Source organism: Rhipicephalus sanguineus, chromosome 4 (assembly GCF_013339695.2).
Source record: "Rhipicephalus sanguineus isolate Rsan-2018 chromosome 4, BIME_Rsan_1.4, whole genome shotgun sequence".
In the NCBI taxonomy this organism is placed as follows: Eukaryota; Metazoa; Arthropoda; class Arachnida; order Ixodida; family Ixodidae; genus Rhipicephalus; species Rhipicephalus sanguineus.
In genome coordinates, this window is record NC_051179.1 from 15,455,993 (window position 1) to 15,470,401 (window position 14,409).

Consider the following 14,409-nt stretch of genomic DNA (forward strand, 5'->3'; position numbering starts at 1 on the left):
CGTGAAATAGTTATCTAGAAACCTTGCAGCCTATAAACGAAAATATCAGACTTGCTGCATAATAAGACATTTTTGATATTTTTGTCCGCTATTTATCTGTTTGAACTAGCCGTTTTTCCAGAAAAACATTGCAGATCGCCTAAGTCTATCCGAAACTTGCAAACAATGCTATTATTGTTTCACACGCGCAAAACAATGCGCATTTGCTACTCGTGAACTGCGATCGAGACATAAGGCCGTGCTCGAGTGGCACGTCAATCACAGTTACCACGTGGTGCGTCGGCATACTACGGGAGTGTTCTGCGAGTGTTTTGATGAGCTCCCGCCATCTTGGGAGGAAAGTGTTCTACTTTGGTGTGGAAAAAGACGTGTAGCTCGCCTAATCCAACTCCCAGGTCGACGCCACTTGCGTGCGGGATTCATCGGGAACTGCTCTACGACATGAGTTTAGATACCCTGCTTGAAGCCGCCAAATACATCGAATATAGATCGGAAGCAAAAGCACGTGGTAAGGATATTTCGTTCCGGATTACCGTCGGTAGCCTCGGATGTGTGCCGCGATGATCGCAAACGGCTGCCCGTCCGGTGTTTCTCGGCCCGTGGCCGATCGCGCTGGACCCTGGCCTCAGATCAGGCACCGGGTGTGACCGCGATCGGGCCGGGAAACGAGCGAACGGGGGATCGTCGGCGAACAATGTCGCTCCTTGTCTGCTGTCGCCGCGTCGATCTAATACGCGGTCGGCTGAATAAGGGTCGCATCGGGTACGCATGTGTCAGTGGACTGGAAAACAACGTCCTCTACCTCGCCCGAGCTCTCGCGGTCATATCGGCTTCGCTCGAACTCGCTCGCGCCTCGGTGGGCTGTGAAAATAGCAGCCGTGTGCAGGGCGAAGGTTGAAGATGGCCTCGGCGCACTTTAATGTAAATAACCGGATGAGAGTGCCGTCAGTGACTACCTTTGGGTGGGGTGTTGTTTTTTTGCTGCTCGGTGCCGTCATCAAATGCCCCGACAGCATCGGAACGGCCTCGCAGATGCTTTCGCTCGTGCTACGAGCTAGTTACTGTGTCAATTTTCGCCTTGCCTGTTCCTCTGCTTGTTGCGTTATGGATTTTTTTTGTTTTTTTATATGCGGCCCTACGTGTGCGCTGCAGCGCGGAGCGGTTCGTGACCGCTCGAGCACGACGCGTATGCGCTGTGTGGCCCCAGGATGCGGCTTTTGTCTTATCCTAGCACAAGGTTTTCGATCTACTGCTCTTTTCTGCACCCGGTTACGTAGAAGGGTCATTTCTGAGTCTAGTGCAATGAAAAAGAAAAAAAAAAAAGTTTCGCATATTTGGAGCATTCGCGAGCCCGTCTGCGCAGGCAGTTGCTACAAGTTGTGCTCTGCCTATCGCGTATCTTTTGCAGCCTTTCGTGCATTGCCTCAATCGTCATGTGTGGCACACGCGTGGTCGACGTGCATGCCTCACGAGGGCACCTCCCCCTCTCGCGAGTGTGACGCATTGAGAGGTCCACCTGACACTCCTCATTGGGCTAAAGCGGCCGCCGTGGCCGCTGTTTTTGTTTCCTCCCTCCCCGCGCGCGGGCGTCGTGTGCGCGTGTGCCATGCGCGGCGCACATGCGTGAGAAGAACGCATGCGGCCTCCTCCGGTCGAGCGTGTGTGACGGGAGTGTTCTCTCTCTCCGCTTCTCCTCCTCTCCCCCGTAAGGGACGCGTAGGCAGCCTAAAAAAAAAAAGTGTGCGCGTGCGTTTCACGAACGGGCGGCGGCGATCATTGCATTGCATCGGGGTAGCTGCACTATAGCGCTTTTGCGCACACACTTGTCAACCGTCGGTCCAAAACGCTTGCGCGGTGTGCGTGCCACTCGTTCGGCCACGTAGCGCTCTGTGAGCCGCTGGCAGTTACCGCGTGCGTGTTCTCTGATGTTGTTAAACACGCTGTTCTCCGACCTCCTCTCCCTCTTCTCTTGGCTCGCTTCTTGTCTCTCACGCTCACGTTCTCTGTGCCGGCCGCGGGGAATTCCCAGGCGAGATCCCGCAGGATTACCAGACGTTCGCTCTGCAGAGCAAAGCCATCGCAGCGGCTGACGAGTTTCGGATCCAGGCGAGGCAGCAGCTGCACAACGCATCGCGGTGCGACAATTCTTCGGACTCCTACTCGTCCAATCACTACGACGATGGCCGGGAGAAGAGGCGGTCGGGAGGGTGCGTACACCGTCCGCCTCCTCCTATCCTTCACCCTTCTCCTATCAGTAATGCTGGTTGGATTGTCATGCGCGTGACACTTCGTCTTGCATTCCGAGAACTGCTGTTGTATACCCACATTCCTGAGAAAAGTGACAAGAACTCGGTGAAGAAACGTCTTAATATGTTGCAGGCTTATCTTATAATTGTTATTGGTGGCATGTGAAGCAAAACGTGCCTTTGAGAAGTCTAATGTGGTCAGAGGCAGAAATATTAGGGGCTCTAGCATGTCATTCTTTTTTTAATGTGTGCAGGCACTCAACCCAAGGAGAGTGTAGTGGTGTAGTTGGAAGGACATTACTAGCTCACATTACAGTGTAAATGTTGGTTAAATGTCGCATCCGTGACTCTGGAAAACAAATTTAAAGAGTAAAACCCTCATTGGTGATTTTACTTCGCACAAAATAAAACATCGTGAAGATATTCGCTCGTCATATGAAACTATCACAGCCTGGGCGCTCCTTTCCATTGGAGCCCATGACATTGTGACCCATAAGTGCAACCTGCAATTCACTGAAGTACTTTAGTTGATAGTCTGCGGCTGGAGGTCATCTTTGCATGAATGGAGTTAGAAGCTCTGAGTGAGTAAGAAAGTGCTACATATCTTCCACGCCTGGTTGGTGAATTCGTACATTCATGTGTGACTTGGTGGAAGGAACTTTATACGTTTGTGCCTGTTTCACGTAGTACTTGCCTGGGTGAGGCAGCCAGACTTCCAGAACCATAAATTTGTGGAAGATACGTGTACCCTTCTTATTGATTTTATGCAGTAGTTCAAAAGGTAAAATGTGTATCATCAGATCACTGCAGCATCGTGACATGCTTAAAGCGGCCCTGCAATTCTTTTCCAAGTAACCACCGAGTGGCTTTATTAAAGGAGTTTATTACCTCACGAACCGACCGCCGCGGAAATTTTTAAAATCCGTCAAGTACGAGCGGAGTTAGAGAGATTTGTCGCACACTGTAATTGTTTTCTCTCGTCCTGATGAGCACCTTGGAAGCTAAGGAGGGAGCGGTGGCATGAGAAAAGCAGTTATGTCACGTGCGCGTCGTGACCTTGAGTACTTTTTCTTTACTTTTCTTCGAATGCGTGGCTTACTTTCAACCTGAGCGCGGCACGTGGCGCCCTCCCGCAGCGGCCGCGGTAACTATGCAGCTCACGATGCTCAAATCAGCCAATGGCCGTGAAATTGGGTATATGGCACGGTCATTTGGGTATGTGGCGTCATTTATTGAGAGAAGAGGGAACGATTTCTAGCTGGACTTTGAGAATTAATTGTGAATTCCAAGTTGCGTGCTGCGCTGTAATGTTTGGCTTGCGTGTTCTCATGAGCTTCCACTAATGATCCGCAGCGTTTTCTGACGACGTTGAAAATGTGTTGCAGGGCCCCTTTAAGAGGAATAAAACTGTGACCAGTGCTTTGTAAACAGTCATTGATGGTCTATGAAAGCAGTATATAATTTAGCAATTATAGGTCGATTATTAGAAGAAAAAAATGATGGTAAAATTATGATCTTTAAATTTCATCCCAAAACCCCCTAAATCGGTGCGACTTCTCAGATGCGAAGTCGCACCTTTCTGTTTTTTTTTTTTTTTTTTGACAAATCGGCTCAATAAAATTTCCCGAAACTTGCCAGATTAAGTCTCTGGTTCTCCAGTTTAATGCATTTTTTTATGAAGAAAGAACAATGTAGGTTCCAGGTTCTGCTAAAACCTATGGCAGCTTGACGAGTTGGTGTAAGAAGTTCAACGTGGTGTGGTTTCTTTTTGCACACTTTCTGGCTTACCAAGTGCTTCCTAATGGCAAAAGTGGTGCTTTTAGTAGTGTGGAAGGGTAATTTGAGAAGACAAGTGAAGTTGCTTTTTTCTTTGGTGGCCTCTTTGATGTGACGAATATTGCAGCAGTTTGCGAATTAACTAGTTCCTTAGAAAAGAGGCCATGACACGGTTGTCCTACCAATCCCGAATTATTATTGAGACTGAGAGTAGAGGGCCCATTGTCGTTAGTTACACAAAATACTGGGCTGTGACTGCACGTTCTAACTCAACAAATTTCACTTTGAAAGCACTGTCTCTAAACTGCCACTGGCAATGACCGCCATTTTGGCATCCACTGTGTGACAATAAATGGAGAGCCGCCGTTGTGTTGTCTAGTTTTAAATTGTTTGATGCCACACTAGACGTATGGCTCTGCACACTCCAGTACCCGATGGCACAGCAAGGGTGTGGCAGTTGAATTGTGCCCGCAATTCCTTTGCTCGCCGATGAAATGAGCAGCAATCCACCAAGACGCGTGTGGAAAAAAAATGCTGTATGGTGCCCGTGGTGTTTTCTAGCTTTTGTGATTACTTCACGATTTTGAAGTGTACAAAAGCGTAACCCTGGAAATTGCTTCTGAGGTGTCACTTCATTTCATCACCACACATGGTTTTCACACTGCTGTGCAGTTTAGCTGTTGCATTAAAAGAAAACTGTGACAGTAGTGCAAAAATTCACACAGACGACGACAGAGCAAGATGGGACACAGCACTAAAAAGAAAGTGCGCTTAAAAGATTGTGCTTAAAAGAAAAAAATTAGATGCAGATTTTCTACTGCAGTGAACGTACTCAAATTTTACCAGCTTGTTGGAGTACGTGTGTCTGCTAACATGCAATGCATAATTCAATTTTTGAATGTTGGCATCATGGCCCCTCCATAATTTAGCCCTTAGGTGACTTTTGTTCAAAGGTATTGCCAGAGCATCATATACTCACTAGAGCCTGGGACCTTGGTAGGTCATCGATAACTTGCCAATTAAATGAATAATGATATCTTCTGGGGTGTGAGTAGAATTATAAATTACTGGTGACTTTGTAAATAGTGCATGTTTATTTTTTATATTTCCTTCCATTCCAAGCCACTGCATTTTTATATTCATGGCAAAATAATAAAATCAAGTAAATTAATATAGACAGAAGGTGCTGTGTCACCAGGGCTGTGTAAAACATTTGAAAAAGTAGATGTGTTAAGGTTTCAGCTATTGTAAAAAGAAAACTTTCACATATTAGTGTAGCATCATTTAGAATGTCAAAATGTTTAGTTTTATTAGATTTTCACTGAAAGCTTGTTGGATTAATTAGTGCTTTCAGTTTTGATATTTTGTTGCAACGATCTCACTGTGTCATCACAATAGGTTGTGCACGAGTAAGCATTGCCAGGAAATGATGACATTATGTCACATGCGTAGCAACCCAATTATAAAACTTTTGAAAAAACAAATATCTGGTTATAACATACTGTAGTTTTATGAGAACTCGCCATGGAGCTGCTGCCCACAGGTACGAATAGACGTCCGTAAAAACAGCTGTGCTCTACCGCTATCCTAGTGTTATGCAGTGTCTAGGGAGCGCACCTTTTATGATCTCCCCAATTGTATGCCGATTTGCTGCTTGTTGAAACTCAAAAATAAAAAAATTGAAGTTGTTGTAATCCTTTGCATCACAAATTATTTTTGAAATAAATATGGGTCATTCCAAGTGAAATGCTCCAACCCAAAATGTGATCACTAACTTTTGCAAAAGAAAACTTGGGTTATGTGGCACTTGTGTAAAAGCAATTTTAGTAATGTGTTTTCAAAAAAGAAAAAGTTCTTAGTTCACATAACTGCTCTTTGAATGATCTGGTGAGAAGGAAAAGTTAGGTGGGGGAATAAATTTACGTTATTCAAGTCTGAAACCAGTTTCAGTGACAAATTTCATTTTAAAGCATTCTATCACCATTGTTCTTTTACTCGATGTTAAAAGTAAATGCATATACAAATTTTCCACCTTTAATAGGCTCAGTGGGAAAATAAATCAAGCAAAGTTGCCAGACATTTTTTTATATATGAAGCTGCAGAAATTTTTTATCACTTTTACCTGTTGGTGTAGTGTCTGCTAAAAATAATTTTGAGTTATATAAACAAAAGCTTATTGAGTAAAGTACCCGGAAAGTTGACAGAAAGTGAGTTTTTGAAAATATTCAGTCATAACTGAAGCATAGAGATTTTGAGGTAAAGATATGTGAGATAGTTCATTATATGCGCCAACCTCTTAATTTGTGATATGAAAATATTTTTAGTAAACTTTTTAAACGAAAAAATAAATTTTTATGCCTATGACCACTGTCACCAGTAGTCTGTACCAATGTCGGTCTTCACTGCAGGACACGTGCATGTTGCCGGTGATTTTTTGAGCTTGCATGTTGACTCTGGCTCTTATCCAAGCTAATGCTGGCTATGTCACTTGAAATCAACGTATGCATATCATAAGTGAACTATTTGCATCACTTAACTTCTGCCTTTTGTTTTTGTGTCACTCAGGACTGCAAGGTAGGCAACCACAGCATGCGTCGATGTGAACATTTTTCAGTAGTACTTAGTGGCTAACTTTGCTTCATTCTGTCCCGTGTGAAGACATAAAAGTCGCATAGTTTCTATTCTGTAGTGTTTCACACCAGAAAACAGAGCGCTCCATGGTCTGTATGGTACAGCAGGAGATTACTGCTTCCATATTGCAGATTTTTTGTCTTTTAGGTTCTTTGCTTTCTGATTTTTCATGCTCTGTTGCTCATATTTTTACACCTTAATCTTTAGTATGATAGTAAGGCTATCCTAGCATACATGTAGTTTTCTGAGATCACAACACGAAGTGTTGAAATGGTGGGTAGAGGGGTGATTGTGGGGTTCCTTTGATGGCGATTGCCATCGCAAATCTCGAACCAGCTCGATTCTTTTTCTCTTGTATTTTGGAATTCCATGCCCAAATTACTGTAATTCCTATTATATTACTTTTGGCCCAGGCAAACAGATCCTCTAGTGACTGAATCTGATCATGATATGGCCTTTGCAGAGTTCTTGCTGCCAGATGTTTCAGTCTACCGCCAACATTGTCACACGCACTTTTATTCTATAAAGCAGTAGATAAGTTCCATTCAGCCAATAGGCTATGGTCCTCCTCATGCTAGAAAAGATTTTAAGTTCTTTTTGTTTTTACATTTCACTGAAGCTCGCATCAGAAAAATAATGGATTTTTTTTTACCTGCGGCAGATCTTTCACCACCTCGAGTACTGTGCTCTAAAATGTGTGGGCTGAAAATGGGTCATGCTCCAAGAAGTCAGAAATAACGGCAAAACACCACATAGAAACCTGTTCAGGGTTGCTTTGCTGTTTGTGAAGATAGACAGCTGCAGGGTGTACCGTGGCCTGTGGATTAGCCCAGTAGTACGACTGAGGGGCAATGCCTCTGAAGTATGAAACTAATATTCTGCAAAGTCCATCACCATGATGGCCTTTTGATTACTTAGACTCAGCTTACGTTCAAAGCAACTTCCAAGGGATTTCTAGAACTTGGTCGGCGAACGTAAAGTTGCTTGTGGTGCTCATGAATCGTCGCACCATTGTGCAGACTTCGATTTGAGTGCAGCACAAGAAAACGCCTATTTATGTCGTTCAAACCATACACAGTTGTGAGTTGCATCTGGCCGCATTAAAGGGACACTAAAGAGAAACAATGAATTGGTTTAGATTGATAAAGTGTGCTCGGAGAACTCTTCTGTAGTTTATTTCACCACTATAGGTTTATTATTAAAGGAGATAACCAAGTTGAAAGGTTCATTTTTAAATTTCGCGCCGAACTTTGTAATTCGTGACGTAAAAGATTTCAAAGAGCATTTAACATATTTTGGCGCCACTGGCTCGACGAAATTTCTACAAACTCGGTATATCAAGTCTCTGGCCCCATCAGAGGACAATGTACTTCGATTTAACCGATTAGGAACTACTTAGGCCCATGCAGGCACCGTCAAAAATGTGACGTCACGGCAAATGGTGCGGGAATTCCAAGCTGGCGTCGCCACCTGTATTTTCTTTTTGCGCGTTTTCTCGCTTATTAAGCGTCTTCTTGCAGCAAGCGTGGTGTTTTTGGTATCGTGGAAGACCACTTTACTAATGCGAGAAAAATTGTTTTGCTCTTTAGTGTCCCTTTAAGCCATTTTTTGGCAGTTTCTTAGCCTGAAAGTGCATGGTGGGAGTTAGTTTTCTAAAATATAGTTCCAAGCATACATTTAAGCCTCGAAATATAAGCACATTTTTGTTGCAGTATAACTGTGCAATATTCTTATTTTTCTGAGACACTTTAGACATGTCACATGTTAAATGGAAATAACAGTAAGCCTTGGTAAGTTCACAAAAAATCTTCATTCTCTTGATGTATTGTTCCAGATTATGCATATACAGGGAACATAGTAAGATCTGATTCCTTCAAGTTCTCTTGCTGAGCTGTGGTACAATTGTAAATTGCAAGTTAATTCTGGCAACGTTTTCTTACTTTATATCTAGAAAATGGTGGTGTGGGGACGCTTTGTCCTGAAGTTTGAACTTCCAGCCATTTATTCTCAGGGAGTGGGACCAAGTCCTGTGCATTACTATTGCCAGTGTCAGTTTCCTGCGACTCTGCGTAAAATAATCTAAAGCCGCTCAAACAAAGCCTTGCCTGCAATCTTCTACGACTGTCAACTCATCAGTTGCAGAAGCTGTGCATAACTGAAAAATATGAGAAGATGCATGTACTGGGAAGAGCCTGGAAAATTTTCGAATTCAGTTTGCACATCTGCTGCCATCTGTTTTGCAGCAGACGACGAGGAGAGGAGCAGACATATATAGACGAGCAGACGATGGGGAGCCTGCCGGCACGGACGTACGTACCCACTGCCTACTGGTCACATTGGTTGTGGTCACGAAAATATTTTTTCGCTTCAGTTACAATTTACTCGAATAAACATTTCCGTACCACAAGCTTAGAGGCTGGTGCATATATTGAATCATCTCATGTATTTTTATCTTGAAGGGCTTGATGCTTAATTTATGACTGAAGCTCTTGAAAAGGCCATTTTCTGTCAACTTTCCTAGTATTTTCCCTGATAAATTTTTATTCATATAACTTGAAATAATTTTTAGCAGACACTGTAGCAAAAGGTTTGCATCTGTAACTTGTGCTGTCGTATATGCAAAATATAATTGAATTTGCAAGTTTTCTTGCTTTTTTTTTTGCTAAGCTTTCTAAAGGCATAAAATTTGCGTATGCATTTACTTCTGACATGGACAATGGCAGTAGAATGCTCTAAAATAAACACTGTCATTGCACCTAGTTTCACACTTGAATAGCTGAATTTTATCTCCATCCAGCTTACTTTTCCTTCTCGTCGGGACATTCAAAGGGCGGTCAAATGAGGGAAACAAGAACACTGCTTATATTTCTTTCACACATTTGTAATCTCACCCAATTTTCTTCAAGCGTCACATCTTGGACTGTGATGTTTCGCTTTATGAGTCAATTGAAGCGAAACATTACAGTCCACTTGGAATGACTCGTTTGAGTCATTCCGAGTGATCGCCGATTCTTATTAGTGCTTTATGCGATTGGCACGATTTAAACTCAAGAAATGCATTTAAAAATTAAACTTATTTTATTGGAAAACACAGTTATTCAAGTATAGAAAAAAAGCTGGCTTTCCTGTGTGTCTTTAGGTCGGTTTTCTATGCCGTATTGCAAAAAAAGTAATTAATGTCTGAAATATGACTTCTGTGCCATGTCATGGATACAGGGCAGCAAACTGAAGTCTGAGGTCACAATAAGTCATTCAGAAACATTAAACTTATTTTTGCAGAAAGTTCTGATCACTGCATCTACCACTGCACAACGACATTATTTTCCTTTGTGGCAAAGTTCAAAATGTAGTGACCTGATATTTTATGGTATTCTGTACATAAAAGAAAGAGTACTAGATACATGGGCTTGCTCGGATAGTCTCTGCTAAAGTAAATTGGGATTTTTCACTCTGAGTGGCCTTGGCTAGTTCAGTGTAAGAAGCGTGCAAAGTATATGCACATGCTGAGCTTGTTTACAGGAGCTAAAAGGGTTAAGAAACAGTCCAACTGCGTGTCCAGTGTTAAGCAAGCCGAACTTGTGAAGTTAAGAAATTCGAATACAGTATTCAGTGTTGAGCAAGCTGAAGGTTTTCTGAAATGAGTGGTTTCTCTGGCGAGCGCCAGACAAGACATGATTTGCACATTTGCACATGCTACGTGGCACCCATATGTTTCATTTGCAATAATTTTGTATCGTAGGACGGCAAGCCATTGCATGTTTATATCATCATCTGTGATAACACCAGCCCATGTCAGCACCATTGCACCCAATACGCTGTGGTGAGAATAGCATCACCGTATCTAAATTTTTTTTCTTTGCATGAACCTTTGTAATAGTTGGCATTGTTGTTGGTCGTATGAAGCGGTGCATCATATGTGGTATTTCTACATCTGCTTTATTTTTCTCCTCTGGCCTGCTGGTTTATAGATTTTGGTGCAAGCGTCTTTATGCCTGCTTAAAAGCATCTTGCATGAACCATGGTGAACTTGACACAAAGCCTTGCAAAAATCCTGACTGCATCCTGCTCTGTTTACTTGCTGTCAACCATTCGTGGATTAAACTTGATGTTGCACATAAACTTGCTACATTGCAAAATAAAAGTTAAATGGTGACACGGGCATACTGGCATAACGTGCAGCCTTCACTTGCAATAGGCTCTAAGGAGAAATAAAGGAATGAGAAGGATAAATATGGAAGCTGAACTCGAATTGTGCAATAAAAAGTGCACTGTATTACATTTCTTTTTATGAAGCAAGAGCAAAATATGAAACCCTCTTCATACTGTGTAGTCGTGTTTATTATTGCTGCCAGTGTGCATGAATATGCTGTGCTTGGCTTTCAACATGAAAGCATGTTGACTTGGCTAATGTGATACTGTAAGTGGAATGCTGTAAGCAGGTCTTTTTCCCTGGCCTTAACTTTAAGCAAGGTCGGTGACCTTCAGCTCTTAATGCTCTTAAAGGAGTACTGACACGAAGTTTAAATATTTTCGGCTTGTTGCTCTAAGTAAAAACAGGGGTGTCGAGAACCCTAAAAACAGTGTCGTAGTGCTTGGGAATACATTGAATATCTTTTTATACCGCCACCATAAAAAAGCACTTTCGGTTTTGCTATCGAGGGAGTGGCTTCGTAGTGACGTGTCAACACAAGTCTGATGTCACGGGAAGACTGCAACTCATGAAATACAAGCACCAGCTCTGTCATTTGCTGTCAGTCACACGTGGTTCACGTAAACAACGATGAGTGCATTGTCGTCCAGCGACTCTGACAGCGATTTCTGCGATTTAGGTTGCATGCAGGATGCAGACTTCGCAAACCCGGTGAACTGTGTTGACTTGTGATAATGTCCATTGTGGTGGGGCTGTCTTGCAGATACTGGTTGACAAAAACTTTGAAATCAATGTAAAATATTTTATACATGTTATCTGACTCCAGTGTGTGGAGGGCATTGATAGTGCACATCATGGTAACGAAAAATGTCCCTTTTGGGGTGCCTCAATATTGTGTCAGTACTTCTTTAAAGCTAAGAGGTGCATTTTGCGAGATTTGGACTGTGCAAAGTGGGAGGTTAAATTCCTGCTGGGAATATAGAACCCCCACATCTCTGTAGTTTCATGATAATGGTTAATGGAAGTGGCGCTTACTGAACAGTCATGCAAGACTGATAACTTTCTTGCATGGTAAAGAGCCTGACTAGGCAATGAAAAAATCTCTATTTGTACCTGCTTGGTAATTTTTGTTTTGTATTTTTATATCAATGACCACACTTTACACGTCTGTCTGTTGGCACTTGCTTACTCAGTTTGCTGTAGTTCTTTAGGGCTGCATTTACATATATAGAGGTCTGTTTATTTACTTATCGAGTTCAGGAGTACTGCTAGCCTCTCATATGAGGCCATAGGCAGGAGTGGTTCTTGCATAAAAGTGCAGATATTATGAAGAACTTGATTCATTACCCAACATCAGTGCATCAAACTTAACATTCGGATGCTTTTGAACGATTGTAGCTAAGACATTAATAACAATAAGGTACTGACTACGGTGACGGGGCCCGTCAGTGCGGTACCGTCGTAAAAGTGACGGGGCCCGTCATAATAGCGACGTATTTATAGTGACGGGCCCTGTCACCGTAGTGTAATCGTAATAGTGAGGGGGCCCGTCATAATAGTGTTGCAGCTATAGTGACGGGCCCCGTCATTCTAAAGCAGCAACTACGGTGATGGGGCCCGTCATCGTAGTGATATCGTAAAAGCCACGGGCCCCTTTACCGTAGCTTTATGGTCGTTTGAGGCGCCCTCGGTCGGGTGGCGATCGTGGCGTAGTTGGTTGGCACACACTCCAAGGAGTGATAAGGCTGCAGGTCATCTGTTCGAATCCTGGCGTTTTTTTTCCCCTCTCTCTCTCTCTCTCTCTTTTTTTTTTTTTTTTTGTCAGGTTATGCGTCAACGTCAACGTTACTGCTCTGAAGGAGCCGTAACTTTTTCGTTCAAGTCTGCAGCGGTTAGACAGCCCTTGCGTTCGGTTGATGCGTTGTTCCTGTGCGACCCCATGCACACCCCTGCACAGGACATAGCTTCAACCTAAGCGATGCGATGACGTTGGCTTGGGAACGAAAATGGGGCAAAAGAAAACTCCTGGAAGCATGGGGCCATATGTAGCCGCTTCGCTGTGCGCCTTCGGCGATCTTATTTGTTCTGCTTGTCTCAGCGGTGATGGGCACTGGCGCACCCGCCGCTGGACGTAAAGAGAAAGCAGCGGTTATATTTACCCAATGCGGCACTGTCTGCGTGCTTTTAACGGTGGTGGTAAAAACTTATTTATGTGCAGTAATATTTTGCTGCAGTGCTTGCAGAGGGTACAGCTCAGACCAGGGCTCCGCTGCGGCTGCCGCTCTGCGAGATCGGTCAGTCAGCTGGTCTCAGTTGATCGTCCATGGGTCTCGCTGCCAAGCGGCTCCTCCCCGTTGCTCCACTGTAGAATGTTGTCCAACGCGATTATCCTTTAACCCCTTACTGCCGGTTGTCGCGAATTCGCGACATACCGAAAGACGCCTTCAAAGTAACGCGTGAAACGCGTGCTGCCTTCAACGCCTGCTGTGATGTCTTTGCGGCGAACGTAGCTCTCAGCACGAGACATATAGCACCATCTGATGTAAGGTTTTCCAAGCTGGAACCCAGTGTTGTGTATCAGTTGCCGGAGAGCGTGGAGCACGTGCAACAGTTCTGACTTCTTCGTTGTTTTCAGCCTGAAAGACATATGTTCCATTGCCTATAAAACTTTTTCGGTGTGCACGCATCCAAGAGGTTGCGCACGACATGTTACATTGTTTTGAAGTAGGTTTTTTCTTGCGCGATCCTTGCTTCTGTGGTATGTCGCGAATTCACGACATCCGGCATTTGAGTCAGTCAGTGATGACTGCAGGCATGGCAAGTTTTTGATAGACGTCGGCCCATTTATGGAAAAAAAGGGCTTCGCATGCACTTGCCACTTGAAGATAAAAGTGACGACAGCTTTCTCAGTGACAGCGAAGACGATGATATCGATCGCGATCCTCATGCACAAGCACGAGTGTCTTCATCGAGCAGTGAGGATGAAGACGAAGATGCGGTAGACCAACCACATGCCTCTCTAAAACTTGCAGTGCGGTGGAAAAAGAAACACTGCCAAGAACAAAAGGAAATGCCACACTGGAAAACTACTCTTCCTCAATGTGACACTGTCCGAGCTCATATTGAATATTTCAAGGAATTTTTTTATGACAGATTCATGGATCACATCGTTGAGCAGGGATATCTGTTTGCGACACAGAACTTGCTCTGTCTCGTCACGAGCTAGATCAATTTCTCAGTGCCGCCACGCTCATGTCATGCTGTCGACTCCCAAGGAGTCGGCTGTACTGGGTGGCGGAGTCTAGGGCCGACACGGTGGCCGACACGATGTCACGTGATCATTGGGAGACAATAAAGTCAAACTTGCATTTAACACCAATGACTACACCAAGTTACGTCGCCTTGCACAGATCCGCTTTATTGATGCGGCGATGCCATAGTTGCGTTGCCTTGAACATATCCCTGTATTGAGCTACATACTGGCTTAAGTGCCGGTTGTCGCGAATTCGCGACATACCTAAAAGTATACATTAAAAGTTGCATTTTGTATATTAAATCTGTTCCTTTAAATAAAGGTTGCTATTTAAAGCTGAAAAACTAAAAACA

General features: G+C 43.7%; 1 protein-coding gene across 2 annotated transcripts in view; it reads left to right on the forward strand.

Annotated features, from left to right (window-relative positions):
- The first annotated feature begins 244 nt into the window (after positions 1-244).
- The window catches only part of LOC119389466 (mucin-5AC), a 46,992-nt gene continuing 32,827 nt past the window's right edge, over positions 245-14,409 (forward strand). Inside the window, exons 1-3 of one of the 2 annotated variants that reach the window (XM_037656744.2) lie at positions 245-508; positions 2,030-2,207; positions 8,900-8,962. In XM_037656744.2, the coding sequence (XP_037512672.1) occupies positions 442-508; positions 2,030-2,207; positions 8,900-8,962 (308 nt within the window). In that variant the 5' untranslated portion in view covers positions 245-441. Of the gene's footprint in view, positions 509-2,029; positions 2,208-8,896; positions 8,963-14,409 lie in introns of both variants that reach the window. The other variant, XM_037656743.2, reaches the window with a different exon arrangement.